We start from the raw sequence: 21,232 nt of genomic DNA on the forward strand, positions 1-21,232 counted from the left end.
ACAAACAGTAGACATAAAATCTGTCCAACTCCCAAAACTTTCAAAAAGGACTGTACATAAGAAGGAGTCCTTCAAAATCTTTCAAACTCAAATCTGTTGCTTTCCGTTTGCAATTAAAGTAAAAACTTTTACTACTTTTAGTATTATCTAACATACTTAGTTATATTATATTTACAGGATAACAGTTTTCCACAAGAAAAAGGGAAGTTAGACATCCTTTCTTTCGATGTAATTTTCAACGATAGTTACAATTACATGACAATTCAGAGTGGACAGTGACACCCCAGAACCCCCCTTTTAGCCCAGCCCATGCACAGACAGAGAACACTACAGGCATTGATATCACGGAGTCACAGTCTGCTGCAACCAGTCAACACAAATCTCGGCTAGCACCTGAGGAAACTATCACATCAGCAACTCTTTAATATGAAAAACTCATCATGTTATTTCTTTCCACATCCTCCACCACTTCTCCAAGTTTAATGAAATATAGTCAGGTAGACTTACAGTAACTTTATTAAACAAAAACAGCAATGAAACATAGCAAACATACCTTTGATTAGGCTTCCAATCAACAACACATGCCAGAAACCAAAATGAGATGACAAAATAAACCTGCTACAAATGGATGATGCAAAATTCCCACGCAAATCCACAGTTCAAAGTTTGCATGAATTTGAGCTTTTTCTGCATGACTGCATTTTCCTGTGTCCATTGCTCTTAACATTAATACGCATGTACGCATGTGTTACTGAGCATTATGACTGAGAGTTTAATCGGAGACTGTGCCAAGAGACAGCTATGTTAGAGAATAAGTAAGCTAAAGATAAAGGGAGAAAGCGACAGGATGTTATAGCACAAAGCATTTACCAGCACTGCTTCCTTTAAAGTAATAGAAAACAAGAATAAAGATGAATAGTGTGCAAAACCACCCACCAAACTACGGTCGAACCGGCAAAAGATCTTCATTCTCAAACGCTTCAAATGCTCCGATAACATTAAAATGCACAAAAAAAACTTGTAAAACGGCTCCTGAAAAGTGGATTCCTCAGAGTAAAAGCATGTCTGTCTCCGTGCTGCAGCTCTCACGCTTTGTGCTGCTGCAGTCCGATGAGTAATTCCAACACTGACATGTGTGCCTTCCACTACAGCCACCTGCCTGCCACCCTGTGAGCCTCCAGATTATGGCTAATTACCATACAGCTGCCAATGTATCCCTGGCAGGGAGGTGTGGAGGAATTGCGGACTTTGCTATGCTGTCCTGTAGCTGCTCTTGACCCTCCAAAAAAGCAAGTTTCAACTCCCTAAACACACCTCCCTTACTGAAGAGGACCCACTGAGAATCCAACAGGCAGCCAGCCAAGACCCCAAACAAATCCTACAACTGAAGGCTTGATTTACCGGCCACACTGACAGCAGCTCTGCCCACTTAAATCCCTGAAATGTAACTGATAAGCCGGCGAGAAATCAAGTCGACACAGCTTACCTGCACATCGCCGCACGCTGGAGGAAACACTGAACAAGCTCTGCACTCTGCAAGCTTTCAAATCCACAACAAAGATCATCTATTTTTAATGAAGCAACGTCACACAGACCAAAAAAAAAAACCATCAGTGAATTATTAAACAAGCAGCCGGCCTCAAAGTATTACGAGCAAATATGTAAACTGATGTGGAACAGCAGGCAGGAAAAAGAAAAAACAGATGGGAACACTGGATGATGAAAACACAGTGTCCTGATACTTCATCCACCTGCTGCTCCTGTACGCAGGTTGGTGTGCAAACCTAATACACCAAATGGTGAGCCCAGTTGGCTGTAGTGATTACACAGTCATCACTCATCTGCAGCATCCTTCTGTTCTCATTAATACTACAGTCTGACTGCTGTCATACCTGTAAGACATCTGCTTAGCCACTTCCCACTAATCCTCAACCAACCTGCTTGGTTTTTTCTACAAGTTTCCTGAACATCCTTTAAAATACTAAACTGATACTAAACAGTCTCCTGGAACTGATCTGTTATGCCAACATGAAGGAAACAACCACAACAAGACAACAACAAAGAACGGCACTGGTCACACATTAAGGTTAATGCTTTAATTGAACAATGAGCTTTAACAACATCCTCAATAGCAGATGTTGATGGATTAGCAGCTACCTAAATCCCTGACTGGGCTATAAGAAAACTTTCCTGTGGAAATAAAGCTTCTCCCCAAATACCTGGAAATTTGTCTAATGAGGTCTGAGTGTTTGGACATCATCTAATCTGAGAAAGGAGAAAAGTATTTACACAGAGCAGATCTGGGGCACCTATTACTTCAGAAAATGTTAAACGGGACAAAAAAGAATAGCCATTATTGCATTTTTTGCTTGGAATTTTAATAAGCCAATAAGTTAAGAAACAATTCTGTTTTTTTATTTAACAAGCTCTCAAGGAAAATATCATTTAACTGGAGTGACGTAACCAACTTACAGAGGAAAATATTTCATCATTACTAAATCACAAACAACCATGTGGAACACCTCATAATTAAAATAAACTTGGTGATGCATAAGGGGCAGCAGGCAGAACTCCGCTGGTTACCTAAATCTAGGATAGTAGGCAGAGCTTGGACAGGACTTCTCCATTAAACCTGTGGTTAAAAATGAATGGCTCTGGCATTTAGCTATCTGCACTGTGCAATGTGTACCCACACAGCAATAGTGACAGTTCTCAGTTGGAGTACTTTTAACTCCCTTTCTACCCCCCAGTTGCCCCTTTGCCCTGTGTAAGTTTACACAAACCTTATTGCACATGCTCAGTGTGATGAAGAAGAAAAGAGACCAAATGACAAAGTAGGCCAATACTGATCTAAAAGCAGCTGACAGTAAAAGAGGCTGAACATCCTACCCTCAAATCAAATCATCAAATGAGCTTCAGGGAAACTAGACATTAATTATTATAATGTATATAAATGAAATAACCCAGGGAATCAGTAAAAAAAAAATAGAGAAGCTGACTGATTTATATTATACTTTAAAAGCACATTCTGTGGTAAAATGTTAGACCGGTGTCTATTTTAGTACACCACCATGATCTCTCTGCAGAGGCCCATGTAAGAGACAGGTTCTACATAGGCCTTTCAAGCTAACTTCAGTGTTTCTAATTGTTTCGTATAAATGATTCAGGATGCACTTCAGCTTGCCCTCAAGGCTTCAGGAGTCCAACTACAGCTGCAGAAAACTTCAAAGGAGTTTGCCAATGTTCCCTGCTAACACTGTGGGCTAAGCTGCAACTGCCTCCTCTGACACTAAAATAAAGAGGTGCTTGAAGTAGAAAAACAGAATTCACATGGGAAGACAGATGAAGGCATACTCACCTGCATGAGGGTCTGGGAGGAGATGGTGGCATTTGAAACATACAAGAAGAAGAAAAGAGAGGAGAGCATTAGCACCACCAACAGCAGACTGGTTAAAATGAGGATAATAGGCTAATCTTTCAGTTTCAGCGCGCCTCTGATTATCCTCATTACTGGATTTCCATCACTTTAGGAATGAGAAACAAAACACACCTATTGAAATAACAAAATGTTTTCATTCAGTGCGGTTTCAGCTAGTTTATTTACCACTACAGGCCCCTTGGTGATCAATGTTTGATGAAGCTTAGTGTCTAACAGATCAATAACTGGCCCCACATGCTACCCATCCCTTCCCTGTGGGTCTATCCTCAGCCCAGACCACAATGCCTGGAGGCTGACCAGAGCTGACTGACAGATGGTCACTGATCCTGGGGTCCAGACGATCCAGACCCATGCTGAAAATAAGTCTTTGTAAATTATTAAACATGCCTGCCATGCCTAACCTTGTCGATTTTGTTTTTGGGAAAATTATTAGAAAGCCAATAATACTGACAATTTAAAAAAATAAACAAGGTAAGTTATACTCTATTTACTCCAAAAGTTGGAAAATTGAGTGTCACAGCAGACACAATCAACAGAAAAAATTGCAAATTTTTGAGACAATTGAGGATTTTAAAAGGGGAAAAAGCTCAATTTTAGTTACATTAAAAGTTTATAGAAAAATGTAAAAACAAAATTAAACATTTGTGAAGCAAAAATAAATAGTAAATCAAAGAAAATACAATAGCTTAATAAAATAAAGGAAACAAGGCAAATAGTTCAACAAGGTAAAAAAAAAATACAGTAAAGAAGAACCTCAATTAAAATATGTTAAATATGAGAGCTCACTGAATAAAAAAATAACAATTAAGTAGTATTTAGTAGATACTACTTAATAGGATTGGTATTTTGTTATGAAACCGTAGAGTTTCTGTACATGACATTGTGGGATCGTAGCTAAAATAGTTGTTAGCTAATAATGGTAAACAACACAAAGAATTGACAGCTCTACTTAAAGGTGACAGTGTTTTGACTCTACAATATACTTGTTGCTATGCAACCAATTAAAAATAAAGACTTGATGAGATATAATGTTTAACCTGAAAAACATTTTTATTTAACCTGTGTTAAGGAATAAACCTAAGTTAGTTCAAACTATCACCTGTTAGCATGCTAATGTTAGCTTATTATCACTAGTACTAATAGCAGTTTTTGTTCACTATAGCTAGCTAGTTTATTATTCTTTACTTCTGGTTTCTATTGCACTTTTTCATGACTGCTCAGCTGCAAGTGTTTGCAGACAAGTCCACATCTTCTATACGAACTACAGACCACCGTGGCAATCTGCCTGTGATCAAAACAATCACAGGCAATGTGGCTCAGCACCCTCTGTGTGACAGATCTCACCCATTTACAGCCAGAAGACACCCAGAGGATACAGTGTTGGTAGAGTCAAGTTTTTTTTAGAGTCTTTTTATGGCACCAAAATACAACCCATACAGTCAGCACTTTACATGACTGCTTATAAATCAGCTTATAAAAGTGCTGACAGTTACCATTCACAGCAGACAACAGCAGGATTAATATCTGTTAAAACACTTAAATCTACCTGCTTTAATGCTTTAATCAATGCCTGGAGTTTGTTAGGGGGATTAATCAAACATTTCTCAGCTGCACAAGTCTAATCCTTTTCCAGCCACAACAGATCAACTGGTCCAAGTGGCAGACTGGATCTCAGAGGTGTGATATAGTATCAATGTGACTGGAAAGTCAATTTAATTGTGTATATTTTTCCCTGAGTGAATTTGAAATATTTTATTTCAATTTATTGTATCATAATCAGCTTTTATCTATTTAAATTAGTTCATATTTTACTTTTATTGCATTTAATTTTATTTCACAATATTCCATTACATATTTTCTTATTTATCTCCTTCAAACTATTTTATTTTACTCCTTCTGTTATATGTTTTTGTGGGGGGTTTTTTAATCTGAATTTCATTCATCTTTATATTATTCTGCAAATTTGAGATTTTGTTATAGTTTTTTCATATATGGCATGACAAAAAGGAAAACAGGGAAAAGGGGTAAAAAAAATCTAATCTCTGGGAAAAATTAATAAGGAAAAGCTGTAAATTTACAAAAGAACGAGTGATACAATTGCTAGGACAAAGGTTAATTTACAGAGACAGGATGAAAAAAATGGCCAATGTATATGAAAAAAAACCTAACAAATTTGTGAGAAAAGGCTATTTTGCAAATATAAAAGAAAGAAATAGGAAATTATATAACAAAAAAAGGGTTAATTTATGTGTGAAAACAGACAAAATTACCAGGGGGGAAAAAACGTGCAAATTTCTGTAATAAACTGGGAAGAAATAAACTAGCATAACATTTTTTTTTTGAAGAGAGATATTACACGATACAACGTCCCCAGAGAAATGGTGTTGTTATGTTGGCTCAGTGATGAGCACAGATGGCAACATTACAAAGCAGAAGAAACAATTTTAAATGAAAACTCCAATCCAAGACCTTTGACCTGTGACATACTTTCTTTTAAAATCAAACTTAGTTTATTAACTATGTACACATTCTATTTAATCAATCGAGGGAAAACAAAAAAAGAGGAACTCACCCTCTGCTGAATCGTTGCATGTTTGTGCTCCATTTCCCTCTTCTCCATGGCTGAATCAATCACCAGCTGATCCAACTTAAAAGTCAATTCACACAAAAGAAGAAAAAAATCAGTTGTTTCAGTATTCATTCTGCTGTTAAATAACTAAAATATACTGTAAATCCTGTAAATACAGTCAGAGCTGGGATGATTCAGATTAGCTGACTATAACTGAGCCTTTTCGGGTAACCGAGAGAGTCACTAAATGGAAATTGAAATTATGTAACAGGCTGGTATCAATAGTTAAAATGAGGACCAATCAAACCAGGGTGCCTGAGGAAATGAGTGGTGGTGAGAACAATCACACCTCTCACCTCTGCAGCCAACTTCTTCATGTAGGGGTCGATCTCATCCAGCAGGTTGTAGCCCTGCTGGAACAGCGAGTACTGGGCATTCATAAATGACAGCATCTGTGTAGGAAATGAAAATTAACTTTAAGAAGTGCACAGATCCTTCATGCTTTTTTTGACTATATTAAAAGAATAAAATATCGGCTTACAGCATCTAGGATCTCAAATTTCTTCTTCGCCTGAAGTACATTGATCTGCAGAAAAAACAAAAATGAAGTGTTTATAATTAACAAGGGAGTGGTCATTCACCCCACCCACTGACATTTTGAATTATAAAAATATTTCTTACCATGAATTTGCAAATATGTCTGATTTCATATGTAAATTCTAATTTATATAAATTAATAAAACCCAGAAGATAGACTGCATTAAAACATTATTAGTATTAGTATAAGTATAATATGGTCAAAAATAACACCACTCTCCTTTAAGTCACTCAGGGTTAACATTATCTTTTAGTTGAAGCCCTTAACACTAAATATTATTTGACACAAACTATTAAGTTAACGCCCTCTGGTGGACATTATTATCTATCTATAACATGACCAACAAAAATAAACATCAGCTGGCCCTATGATGGGTTTGTTTCCTTCTCACTGCTGTAACAAACAGCCCTTATGCATCAGTTGGGACACAGAATGCAAAGCCTTTGCATTCTGTGTTCCAACTGATGCAAACCTAAGTGATATTTTGTGCTACGTTTAAGAGGTTACGTCCATATAGAGCACATCGCCCTGCAGCTTTAACCTTTTCCACCTCGAGACACTTAAAGTTAAAACTCAATAGATTAAGATGTCTAAGAGCTGTGAGAGAAAGCTGCCGGCAGACAAACTGAAGAAAGGAAAGAGGGCACGGCCATCACGGCGATCGCTCTGAATCAGTCTCCTTTTGTTCCCGCGGGCAGTCCTGGTAAACGTGTGGGCAAAATGAGCCCATGCTAAATGCGACCAGAGCAAAGCATGCACCACTCAAGCAGAAGGGCTCTGGCAGACGTCGCTGCAGGCTGACAGGCTACATCATGGTCTAATTGTAATGGCAACAAGAGGCTGTCTCGTGGGGGTGCAAATGAGTCTGAAGGGATTACACTGCTTCTTAAAACTTTACTCTTTTTGGGTAACTGAAACTGAAAATGATGCTCAAAATCAGTGCCTGGGTGTAGTTTTCATGATTTGTTACTCGGTACATTCTTAGATCTTAGTCCAGTGAGAGTATTTAGTACATCTTATATGTTGTCTTTTTTCTTTTTACAGTGTTTTTCTGACCTGTAGCACGTAGTCCAGAGCGAGGTGTCGGTAGCACTTGCGGGTGATGCTCAGCGCGCTAGTGGCTTCTTCGACCTCGTGAGGCTTGTTCCTGGGTGCCTGAGCGTTCTTCACCTGTGCTATTTCCATGTCCTCACGCACCCTGTCAAAGTGCTTTTTTGTCTCCTTGAATTTTCGAACATCCCTGACAAACAAAATAGAACAAAATACAAGTGAGACATTAGCGTTGCAGGTTAACGTTACGTCTGAAAAAACGTGTCTGGGCTGCAAAATGTTGTAGCCTGTTCTATATTTAAACACTTAAGAAAGGTTTTTGGGGGTAACAAGGACATGTAGGCCTTTTAAAGGTTGTGGAGTAATCCTTTTCCCACCTGTATTGAATATTTTATACATCTAAATATCTACAGGGATACTTCAGCAAATTGTAGGTTTACTTACTCTTTCACAAAATTGTGCAGCTGTTGCTTTACAGACCGCTGGGCTTGATCAAACAGGATCTGAAACAGGTCACAAATAAGACATTAGATGAAATTTATAATACTTTTAGACATTGCTAGTTCATTATTATTTATTCTTTGGCTTATGTCACCATAAAGTTATTATCACGGGATTTCATTTTGGTCATGGAAGCTGTGACCAGTAAATTTAACCAGACACTTTAGACAAGAGGACCAGAACCAGCCTGCCAAAGGGAGGGTATACATTCTGGCTTTTTCGCAGTTATCTCATATTCAATTTTACAACAATGATATCACCCATGACCAGCCATACTACCCCAATGTAATTAATATACATATATATAAACTAATAAAAAGCAAAAATATTGACAATTATACAAGGGAACAACTCTGGAAATATTACAGAAAAAAATCCTGGCTAATTTGCAAGAAGAAAACAGGAGGAAATTTACAAGAAAAAAAATTTTTTAGAGAAAAAAAAAGGTCAAAATTTACTAATGAAATATTTGCAAATTTACAAGAAAACTGTATTTCAATTTTACAGGAAATTCTTTGGCGAATTACAGTCAAAGAAATTTAATATATCAGAAAAAAACTGCCAAAATTTATAAAACAAATCAAATAAGGATAAGTTTATGAGAGCAATGTATATAATAGATAAACTCTTAAAACAGACTATTCAATTAAACAAGAGAAGTACTTTTAGTGATTTACATTTTATCATTATTGCTTTTTATTTCCTACTCTAACATTTCTTTCATCGGGCTGGCTTAGTGTGGAAAACATCTCATTGCTCATCATCATTTTTGTAAATGCATCATTTATAAAATGTGAATGCTATTGTTTATGTGGTCCACAAAGTAAAAAGCTTTCGACAAACCAGTCAGCAGACTAATATTAGAATAACTGTAAATAAATAAGTACATATTGAAAATACCATATGTTGATGCCCAATCAAATTAGTGCAGCAAATGTATATTTATTGTATTGCGTGATGTATGAACTTAGTTCAAATTCAGGATGAAATGTAATGTAGCATTTCTTATTCCAAGTCTTTTGGAAGAAAGCAACAATGTTCCTATTGTGATATGACTTTCAAAGTAACCAGCAGAGGGCGACAAAGCCCAGCTGTTTTCAAAAGATGCTCGTAAATTATGGAAATCAGACATTAATGCCTGTTTGAATGAGTGGAGAGGCAATGATGCTGTGACTCAAACACCCCTGCTCCAACACAATAACATGCTGCCTTCAGTTTGGCGTTTTACATTCGAGATCCCTCCTCTTCCCTTTCATGCTCAGAGAGTACAGTCAGTGTGCAAGAGCTGCTGCTGCTAAATAGGTCACTCGGGCAGAGAGGGAGGGAGTGAGGAAGTAAGCAAGAGGGAGGAGAGGAGGATTCTGGTACAACACAACACTGCAGTCTGCATTCAGCACAGGGTACAAACCAGTCAAACTGCCAAGGCCCACGTGTCCTTACCACAACCGAGCAGTTAGACTGCTTAAAGGGTTTCACCCTCATCCCGCTAGAATAATTGGATACATGCGTTTTGGTATGGATTAGAAGATTTGAGTTTGCCAGGCTGTATAAATAGGCTTATGAGTGTTTTAACTCAGGGATTATAGGCGCGGATGATGGGAAAGACACTCTGCTATTGTTGTTGCTGTAAGCTGTGTATAGAGGGTATATGACAGACTATTAGGGTCAGTGATGGAAAAAAAAGAAGACATTGTGTTGGTGGTTGTGCAAAAACACAGTTTTTTGTTGTTGGTTTTTTTTATCTGTGGCCAATACACCAAAAATGGTCCCATAGTTCCAGCTTTTTCTCTTAAATTACATTTTCTGTTTTAAAAATTTTGCAGGATTTTCATTGATAATTGTACAATTGCCACAGCCAAAATTTGCCATTTTTTTCTTGCAACATTTTTTCCCCTCCTAAATATGTCATTTTAATCTGATAAAAAAAACACGAGTTATCTCATGAATTTGCTGTTTTTTGTCACAAATTTGCCCATTTTGTTGTAAATTAACAAGTTTAATCTAAAAATTAAAAAAAAAAATGTCAGAAAGATTCTACAAACTTAACTGTGGGTCAAATGGAAGAGGTACTTTTAAATGGATTCTCTTGATGCCTCAAAGAAACGTGTTTGTTTTGATGGTAGCAGCCCACCCATTCGGCACTTTGCTGTAATGCTAGTGAGGCTAGCTGAGTAACCTTTCCTGCTTCTTGGAAAGTAAAATGTTTAAAATGGCACCCTGTTTGGCAGTAAACAGGTCTGATAGTGCATATGTGGTCTGCCTGTTTCCCTGAATGTATTTTAACAAGCTCTCAGAAAAGTGAAAGTGGTAGCTGGAAGTTTGGGCCATCAGGAGCTTTCTCAAACACGTGATGCCTAAAACACGAAAATCAGCAGTGCAGTGGTGCATGGCGGTCATAAACTCTCCAGGGTTGGATTAGTTTAAGCGTCGAGCAAACAGAACTGAGGTGGACTGCGGTTTAGAGCAAACCGCAGTCTTTAAAAGTTGTGGGCTCACCCAGCACACCTCTGTGATGTTTGTGTGCGGCAGGAGAACTGCTGTGAAACTTCCTGGCTTGGGGGGAAGTGCAGCCTGTTGCATTCCGGAGCTATTTTTGTGGCAAGCTGACACCCTTGTTTCACCGGACCAACATGCATCAGGTTGTCACTGCATAATGCAAATGTAATGTAATATGGGGGTCTGGGGACTGGTTATGATTTATGAAAAATGATGGAAATTGTCAGACTGGACTTCAGAGGTTGATTCCTACCTGTCACACTTAAAAAACGGACCCAGTTTTCCGTCACTTCAACTTTAGTTTGAACCTAAAGTCACAGTGTGGAGCTTCAGACTAATAAATACAGAAAATGTGTTTTTTCCATGTTCCCATTTTTGGTTTTTATGTAGTCAGAGATAAGATATTTCTGTTTTGATTGTCTCACATGGCTCCACAGAAACACTGTTTGTGGCCTTAAACTATAGTAAGCATTAGGTAATTTGGAGGGGCAGAAAAAGCTACTAAAGATCAGAAGCACTGTGACAAACCAGCTAACAGCTGGTGGTAGGTAACAGACACTGGCTTGCAAACTAGTTCAATTTACATAAATATTATGTTTTATTTAATTTACATTTTTTTCGATCTAGACTAAGAAAATACTTGGAAAGTGTAGATTTTTAATACAAGTATACGGATGCTTTATCTTTTAAACATCAAATATTGGCCTGCTATACATTAGCATGTAGTTAATATACTAACTGTACAACATCTAATTGCCATCATAACTGTATTAACAAAGCTGGGATACAAAAGACAGAATTACAACTTTTAAAAAGTATTTTTATCCTACATTTCTCATAAGTTTAGTGTTCAACAGAATACTGAATTCTCTTTTTTCATAATCTTAGTCATATATTCAATTTTGTTAATTTTTTCAAATCTTATTTTATTACTGTTATATTATTCTATTACTGTTAGCCCTGAAACAGGCTGGTGCCCTGTCCTGGGTGTATCCACCTCTTGCCCTATGGCAGCTGAGATAGGCCCCAGCCCGCACACGGCCCTGAATTGGATAAGCATAAGAGAATGAATAGATGGATGGATGACTGTTATATATGACATTTTTACTCACTCACAGGATAAAGCCTTCAGTATAGATCTGTGGAACTTTTAACAATGTTTGTTTTTACTGTATTTTTTATTGTAACAACAAAAACTGTATGATTCTATTGTCTATCTATCGTTGCTTAATGGCATCCCACCTGACAGACCAGCCATGTTAATTATGACAGAGTGCCACTTTGTTTTGACTTGAAATCTTCTTAGCAGTTAAATGTTGAGAGCAACAGACATTTCATTTCCATATTTGACAGATAAGCACAAACTGTAGAGTTAATGTCAAACATAAGTAAGTCCAAGAGTATCTGGCACACCTTCAGCATGCTGACATCAGAGCTAAGGAATGAAATGGTTGAAGACACCATTACAAAAGACTACTGTACTGACTATCACTTTTTTAAATCCCTTCGCTGATTCCACCAGCATGTTCAGACAGAATGATGTGATTTAGTCAGTCAAGCAATTATCTCAAGCCCACTCTGTGCACAAGAACACCTTTGTCAAATCGGAGTGGGTAAAAACACACTGTTGTTTTTAGACTTTATCCAGGAAACCATGCATGCTTCGTGTCTCTAGGTTTGGATTTGACTGTGAAACTGCAAGTGCGTTGGGTAACGACTTGTGACTGAGAATACTACAGTTAATCCTCCTTTCTTACGGTCAGCAGAAATTACAAAACCAAAATGCAGCATTTGAGCCCATAAACTCCGAGCTGGGAGCCAAAGGCTGTTGTCCCACATACTTCTATACAACCAGATTACATAAAAATGGATTTAATTAAAGATGTTTTAGGCTGGAAATGCAGGACAAAAAGAAGCACTTATTTGTATGCACTATGGGAATGTTTTTCCTTTTTGGAAATTATTTGGATTGTATATGCCAATGGTTGAAGTGTGATTTGTCCAGGGCACCAATGATCTATCTCCTTGAATGCATTTATAAAGAGAGCACTGATGGTGGGTCTAGTGACTTGTGCCAAACTAATCCTTTTGTTTTGGAAAGAATCTCAAACTCTGATAATAAAACTCCAAAAGGTTGATTCTGTTCATCTGGACGTATCGTTTTCAGTGGGACTACGTCCAGATGAACAGAATCAACCTTTTGGCATTTACTTACCTGGAGGATTGAGTAAGCATCAAGACATTCTGACAATGAAAATTTGGACTGAACAAAAGGACACTGTTGCTTGTGAAAAAAAACATTTGGGAAGGGTCATTTGTAAAAAAAAAAAGAAAAAAAAAAGGGATGGTCAGGGAGCAATCAAACAGGTTTTATGAGTTATTATCTAAAGACAACGGAAAAGCATTTTGTGATGCATGTCTGACAGCATGTATTAGATATTTGGCAAGTGAATATTACCCAGTAAATTACTCTAAAAATTATATTAATCCACATCAGTGTCTTTGAACTTCACTTTTTCTTTTTGTTGTGTTTTAATGTTTTGGATTTAATTCATTTCAAATTCTGAAGTATAAAATTCAGAATCTTCTTTACAAAAGTAAGTTTTTTTGCAATCACATACATCGCCCCCTGCTGACCTTTAAAGAGGATGCACATTTATGGCACTTTCCAGATCAACACGCTACACCCATTTTTTATACTGTTTAGAGTTTTTTCACATAATTTAAAGCTACAAACAGCAGCTGGTTCCTTCATTCAAAACTCTGGAAACAAGGAAAAACAGCTAAGCTAAGGCACCAGTGAAACAGGCCTAGAGACCAGTCAGTGACCCCTTTATCTAATTACTTTTGTCACTAAGAGGTTACTATGGTTGTCAAAGGTTTACATGGAAGATGCAGACTTGTCCACAAACACTTTCCACAAACTGGTCATGTATAGATTTAAAATGTGCTGGTTGGCACAGCTTTTATTTTGAAGGTGAATGTTATCCATTTCTGGCTTGTAAGTAAGTAAAGTAAGTAAAACTTTAGTTATATAGCACCTTTCAAGATAAAAATCACAAAGTGCTTCACAGAAGCTAAAACCTAAAAATAAAAATCAACCAAAAGCAAGTTTAAAAAGATGAGTTTTTAGCTTGTGGCTTGTGTCTCAACCGTTAACTTTCACCACAGCTGAGGGAGTAAGTGTGGAAGTTCTGCAGAGAAATCGGCGATTTTCATTGGAAAAAACTGCAAGGTGACCACAGCATCTGCTAGCAACCAAAGCAAACACAAAGAGGTTTTTGATGCAGCACCCTCTTAGTGACTGATTTTAACTCGTGCCAACATCGTCCAGTAACTACGCTACGTGAAGTAGCCTTTAAATTATATATCCCTTGTTAATTAATCCACTTTAAATATGCTGGTGACACCATTTTCTTTCTTTAACAGGTGAAGACATTAAGACTGTTTCAATTTTTTATGTTTGTGTGCCTTTAAAAACATGAGATGGATCCATGGGATGGATGAAACACATCACTGAAAAAACAAAGAAAGTATATTTGTTCAAGAAGACTGTTGCTGCATAGCATGGCTGATAAATAAACAGCTGTAAAAACTGATCTTAAGAAATTGAAGCATAGATCTAGTTCTGCAGCCTTATCTAGAATAATCTGGTCTGCAACGGCCAAAAAGGAAATTAAAACTACTCACAAAAATTAGAGGCAGAAATCTCTAAGGAATCTTAAAACAAATGACTACAATGAGCCTTACTGCTATTTAACTTGATTTCCATGTAGTGGTGTATCTAGAAACACCGGTTGATAAAAAATAGGCTAATTCAAATTGTATTATAGCAAGCTGGTTGATTTTTTTTTTTCTTTTTGCACGAAACCCTAAACATATTTTCTCCGGACCGCAAATCCCATCCGTTTTTGCATTATGACCTCTTTCCAGTGCACAAAGATTCACTCACATCATATTCTCCCTGTGTCAGCCCTCCCCCTCATGCCTAATGTATGTTCAGAGAGTCAAACACGTGTCAATAATTTATCGAGTATTCAAATGGAGCTTTATGGCCCAATTATGTTGATGCTGCCGCCTGTGAGAAAGAAAAATCTGTTGTGAAAACTTTGAGGGGAAAAAGACTCTCAGGATTGGAGCTATACTTGGCCTGCTGGTGACATTCACACAAACAGAGCCTGTTTGTTCTGTTGTGTGGTACTGGACTGGCAATAAAGCCAAGCTATCAGGAAATGGAAGGAAGCAGGGCCAAGACTCTTTTAAACTTGTCCCGTGTATGTGCTCAGACGCCGTTTTGTATTTCCTTTCTGGATTTTAAAGGCATCCGAGTATGCCTGTGACAAGGGCGGCTGGCACTCCGTGGCCACATTTGTACCATGCCAGATATAACGGTCATCATTTCTTATTCATTGACGCTCTGCTGGAGTCCCTTGACTACATGAGCGCCACGCAGTAAAAATCACACACAGTGTCGTTTCTGAATAAAACACAAAAATACTAAATAAATTAAAAATAAATGTTCCTACACATCATTCTCATATCTCAGAGGATTCCCTTCTATCACAGGGTTTCTGCAGGATTTTTAAAAACCAACATCAATTAGTGTATTGAGATCAAACAGTGCTGAAATGATGCATTATATCTGGGTTTTTATAAGCAAGCTATAACTACTAGCTGCTCACGATTATTTAACACAATTATTAAAAGTAGACTAAAAGTAGTCTATTCATTATACTTAACAACCAAACAAACAAAAAACTTAATCTTAATTTTTGGGGATTTTCCTGAACTTTAATTATACTTCAAATGAGCAAATGAAATAAATAAATATGAAGTTAATTAAATCTGCCACAGTCTGGTGGGGAGTGAATTTGGACTTTTATGGAGAAGCAAAAGAACAGGATGTGCTGAAAGGCAAAACGGGAGATTTATTGAAAAACAGACTGTGGCACAATAATCGTTTTATCAGCACGGCCCCAGAGCCTCTTTGGTGGTAATTCATCAATACTGCTTGAACTATAACTGGAAACTAGAGCGCTTTCTTTACCTAAACTGTTGTTGCTTTCCCACCAATTCTACAAACTCATATTCAAGTATCTCATTAGAAAGATTACACATTACAAAACTTATTCTTGCGTAAATTAAATTTAGAAATGAGCCCCTTTCTTTTAGATGGCCGACAAAGCTCATCTTGATTCTCCTTCTGCCTCCTTATGTGTACTTTTTTCGTTTCCCACAGGTGTGAAAAGTGTGGCTGAGCTTACACTCCAGTGTTTGTATTTGTTGAGAAGGTCATGAGGATCAAGCAGCAGGAGGTTAACGGCCGCTGTGGGGATTGAGGTTGTTAAAAGAGAGTTAATTGAGCTTAAAGTGGACTTTAAGCACAATTAACAATTCCACCTTCATATTCTCGGACTCTACTAGAGGAGATTTGCATGATTTACAGTTTAAAAATTTCCTTCTTTTTGTTATACTGCCTCCTGCCAAAAGAAGATTTTAACTGCTGGTGGATGGAGATAAAGGTTGGGACTCTCAGATGACCACAGAAGAAAGCTGTTGATCACTGACTCACAGGCGTTACCTGAACATATCCTGACTGTATTATTTGAAACTGTGGGCATCTCTAAAGTGCAACGTTTTTCTGGCATATGAAAAATGTTGGCTTTCGACCAAAGGGAAATGACCAGAACTGCATTCACGAAAAACTGCATTTACATGCAAAGTCACCCATCCAAAGGCCTGGTTTAAACTTGTAAAAACCCTCATTTATAAAAGACAAGAAGGAAAATCCTTATAGTTCCCCTTTAATAAACAGGAGAATTATCTTCGCTGTGAAATGCTAAGGTTTTGTTTCTGCAATCTCAGCCTCTGACACCGACTGCACTGTTTCTGCCAGGAACTACCAGGAAATGGAGATGATCCTCTTCCTTGCACTTCAGTTCATTTCAGTTTCACCACTATCTCATTCTTAGTTTCTGTCTACAAAAGCAAAAATATTTCAAAACTTTCTAAATTTATAACAGCTTCTAAGGTTTTTTTTTTAGAGTACCTATACCTAGGGCTGTGCGATATGACCAAAATCTCATATCCCAATATAAGAATTCTATCGTCCAGATAACGATATAAATCACAAAAATGTAACATTTTCTTTAAATTCTGTGAATCTCGGGCAGCTCGACTTACGGGAAGTGTTTCCAGCTGCGCGTCATGTAGCTGGAGTCCAGTGTTTTAACAGATGCATGAAACTACACATTTTCAGACATAAGTTGTAACAGCCGCAGTTTTCTTTGTGAGTATTTATTACACAGCGTGCTGCGGGGAAAAGCCTGTTCTAACGTTTGAGTCTAAGGTTTATTTTTTAGCACCTGGCGGCTCTTTTTTACTTCTCATCCGTAAATAATCTGCTCTTTCACGTGATTCAGTTTATTTTGAAAAGTCTCAACAGGATCTTGAGCTTTATTGTGAAAGGTTTATGTGGAACATAAACAAGCGGACACGCGATGGTTTTACCGTCGTTGCTGCTAACCACAACGCATAAAAACAGGCGCTTGTCCGTCAGTAGTGTCGTTATATAAAATATAAGAGAAAGAGAGACTTTTTAGTGGGGATAGGTTAATTGGTTAATCCAAATTGCCCATAAGTGTGAATGTGCGAGTGAATGTGAGTGCGAATGGTTGTCTGTCCCTGTGTGTTGGCCCTGCGACAGACTGGCGACCTGTCCAGGGTGTACCCCGCCTCTCGCCCTATGACAGCTGGGATGGGCTCCAGCGCTCCCCGCGACCCTGAAAAGGATAAGCGGACGCGAATGGATGGATGGATGAAAGAGAGAACTTTAAGAAATTAATATAGCCACTACAGGGACCATCAAAACGATGAAAAAATATTGCCGTAAACAGTTTATTTTGCGACACCACGAAACAAACGATAGCGTAAAATGAAACGATAGATGTTTTTATATCGTCATCCGATATATATCGTTATATCGAACAGCCCTACCTATACCTATAACAGAACACAAAATAATGATATAGTGACAGACATGCACACATGCCTGTAAGACACTGACATACAGGTTTATAGGCTATACAAGGCTTCTTCTGTCAAGCAGCTGTTCAACCTACTCAGTCCATTAAGCCTCCATTTGTAATGCTGACCTTCTTCTCTGCTTCCTGATCGGCAGTGAAGGAAGAGGAGGGAGTCGCTGATCTGCGACGACACATCTTTCTCCTCTCCCTCTCTTTCTCTTCTCTCTTCCCCTTCTCTTTTTTATTATGAATATATTTAACTCTGAATTTTGCAACCATGCTCAAAAAGTCTCCCTTGGATATCAAACACTGCTTATATGTCCCATTTAATAGAAAATATCCTTCTTGTCAATTCCTAATACAGTTTTATTCCTGTAATATCAGCCTTTAACCCCATCTGCATTGTCTCTTCTAGTGTATCCACTCAGAATTTTTGCATTGTGGAATAAATAATATTAAGACTTCTTTGGAAATCAAACATTCTCTGCATCAGCCATTATGACATATGGAGTTCCACACAAATTTATTCTGGGGCCTCTACTATAATACTATATACTACTGTCTACAGGAGTTTCCAAGTTAGTTTCTTGGTTGTTTCCAATCAGTCTACTACCACTTGAGACAGTGTTAGCAAGCTCCCACTGCTTCCTTGTGCATTAAATAATACAGTATGAAGTGGCAGGTTTTGTTTATTGCTACTTTTTGTCTTTAATCCCCACAGTTGTAGTTCATATATCAACTTGTATCAACTGTGACTTTTTTGTTTTTAGATCAAAGCTGAAGACTTCACTTCGAGAACTGTTGACCTCTGGTACTGTCTGAATGCAGGACAGCTTGTTACTGCGCCGCTGTACGCAAGCAGTGTGAATGTCTCCATTGTAAGTTTAGATGTGCTACATAAATAGAATTTAGTTATTTATTTCTTATTACATTATGACTTATTTGTACAAGCCTAAAACAGTTAAACACAGCGGAGCAACATGAGGAACTCAGGAGTTAAGGAGGAAGAGTTATTTAGACATTACGTGTGCCTTTTCACTGACTTGAGAATACTTTTTTTTTTTCACCTTCCACTTTTTACCAAATCTTTACGTTATTTAGATGTCTGGCCAAGTTCAACATCTTTTTAAAAAGCATTACTGGGTGTTTACACACCGTCAAAATCTTTAGATGTGGTTTAACCGGAAGGTCGCCGGTTCAATCCCCAGGCTCTCTGTCCTGGTCGTTGTGTCCTTGGGCAAGACACTTTACCCTACCGCCTACTGGTGATGGCCAGAGGGGCCGATGGCGCGATATGGCAGCCTCGCTTCTGTCAATCTGCCCCAGGGCAGCTGTGGCTACAACCGTAGCTTGCCTCCACCAGTGTGTGAATGTGAGAGTGAATGAATAGTGGCATTGTAAAGCGCTTTGGGTGCCTTGAAAAGCGCTATATAAATCCAATCCATTATTATTATTATTATTATTATTATTATAACTGAAATACTGTGGTATTTCTGAGGGTCTGCAGAAAAACTGGACAAAAATCTGTCTATTTAAAACCATTGAACATTATTTGATCATTAAAACCTTGAATTAAACTACAAATTTGATTGCTTACTTGTGAGTGAGAAACCCAGGAGGATTTCTTTATTAGGCTTACTAAAAGGAAATGAAAAGTACCTGCCAATGGGAGATTTTAATAACCTGGCAACCGTAATTTTGTTTTTATAAATGGCCTTTAAATGAGCTGTAAAGGATAATTTAATTATTCACTAACCATTAACACAACCTTTATTAAAAGGTGCCCCGTTGGTGAGTATTTCCATATAAAAACAACCTAAGGAGACACTGTCAGTGTCTGCCTTTCAGTGTGAGCTGTATATACTGACATTAATGCAGCCACAGATGGTTTCAGTGACCATCAGTGTTAAAATAAAAGGAATAAAAGGCCCTAATGTAGCCTTAAATGCCAGTTAAAATTCGAATGATACCACTCTGTCTCAGTATAATGTATATAGAGTGCATGGCTGGCTTACCATGTGGTAGTTTATGATCTCTTGCAGGCTTTCCCCGCATTTTTCCAAGCACTCCTGCACAGAAAATAACAAAAACCAGTCTTTAACTGCACAATACATCCAGAAAAATTCTCATAATAGTCTCACGCCACAATAGTTTCATTTTTGTGAATAAAAGAAGCAAATAAAATCTGTCAGAAACTAAAACCATAATTTATATGAATTCTGCATGGAAGAAAATAAAAAGATCCACAAAGCTAAAAGTAAGTCTAAGCTGGTTAATGTCACTGAGCTGTACCATGTACAGGAAAAAGAGCTATAATTGCAGGACTGATTCATGCCATTTATTTTTATTCGTTTACAATGGAAACTACAAATATGAACAAGGCTTTAATAAGAAACTCACAATTAGTCATACAGTTGAAGCCAAAAAGGCTTTTAATAGTACTTAATGTCAGTAGCAATGAAAACAGTTCAAGACGCCGGAGTCGTGAGTCGAGCCAAGAAGTAAGTTTCCAGGCCTGATTTGATCCTCGCTGACTAATCTGTTAGTAATCAGGTTTGTTCACACAAAAACAATGTCCGAGGCTTCTCCTCGGACATTAGCTGCTTTTTGAGGCTAAAAGAGGCTGATTTTTTTTTTTGGCTGATTTTTGAGGCTAAAACCTTCCACAACCATATCGACTAAAAGACAAATGAGGCCAATAATACCAGATTAAAGTCTGTGATGGATAAAACCGAGGCTTTGTTTCAGAATCTCACCGAGATCATTACGTCCTTCTTGCACTGCTGAGACAGATCCCGGATGCCGTTGACAAAGAGCTTGTTGGCGCTGACATAGGCCTTTCCTGCTTCGATCATTCCACTGCATAGCTTCACCAGCTGTGGACAGAAGACAGACGAGGGGTTAAATGAAAGATGTTGAAGCTTTCAACACACGCATCGTATTAGCAGGGCTGTAGTTCAGCTTAAGGAGATGACGATGGGCAGGCCTTGTATATCAGAAAGAAAAGAATCTGTATAAGGCCAAGGCCTAAAAAAAAAAAAAACTGGATTCATTTAAGAAGGAGAGGTCATTTTAACCGCTCTGAGCAAGTCTTGAATGGTCAAAAATAAAATAAATTAAAAGAAAGATGTTTACAGCCTGGCACAAAAATCAAGGTTGAATTTTTGATATTATCCATCTGGACACTAGAGTCTGAGGTATAACTAACTTCAGTCACAGGTGTTGCAACCACATCCGCGTGTTCACTTGCACCATCTAAGGCAGGGGTCTTGAACTCCAGGCCTCGAGGGCCGGTGTCCTGCAGATTTTAGATCTCACCCTGGGTCAACACACCTGAATCAAATGATTAGGTCATTACCAGGCCTCTGAAGAACTTCAAGACATGTTGAGGAGGTAATTTAGCCATTTAAATCAGCTGTGTTGGATCAAGGACACATCTAAAAACCTGCAGGACACCGGCCCTCGAGGCCTGGAGTTCGAGACCCCTGATCTAAGGGTTTTAAAAGCGATGGTGTGACAGCAACTTATCAATCACAACTCGTTAGCCAAAGACT

At 38.0% G+C, this 21,232-nt stretch overlaps 1 protein-coding gene across 1 annotated transcript in view; it reads right to left on the reverse strand.

Annotated features, from left to right (window-relative positions):
- Positions 1-21,232, reverse strand: part of LOC146611299 (arf-GAP with coiled-coil, ANK repeat and PH domain-containing protein 3-like) — a 71,135-nt gene that overhangs the window by 15,130 nt on the left and 34,773 nt on the right. The window contains exons 3-10 of the mRNA XM_085343771.1: positions 20,435-20,554; positions 19,694-19,747; positions 8,101-8,159; positions 7,663-7,846; positions 6,550-6,594; positions 6,365-6,460; positions 6,012-6,086; positions 3,359-3,370 (exon numbers count right to left, since the gene is read on the reverse strand). Of these exons, the coding sequence (XP_085199897.1) occupies positions 3,359-3,370; positions 6,012-6,086; positions 6,365-6,460; positions 6,550-6,594; positions 7,663-7,846; positions 8,101-8,159; positions 19,694-19,747; positions 20,435-20,554 (645 nt within the window). The remainder of the gene's footprint in view (positions 1-3,358; positions 3,371-6,011; positions 6,087-6,364; positions 6,461-6,549; positions 6,595-7,662; positions 7,847-8,100; positions 8,160-19,693; positions 19,748-20,434; positions 20,555-21,232) is intronic.

The sequence above is a fragment of the Diplotaxodon limnothrissa genome, linkage group LG20 (assembly GCF_057381915.1).
Source record: "Diplotaxodon limnothrissa isolate DT_005_m linkage group LG20, D_limnothrissa_male_GT1.1, whole genome shotgun sequence".
NCBI lineage: Eukaryota > Metazoa > Chordata > Actinopteri > Cichliformes > Cichlidae > Diplotaxodon > Diplotaxodon limnothrissa.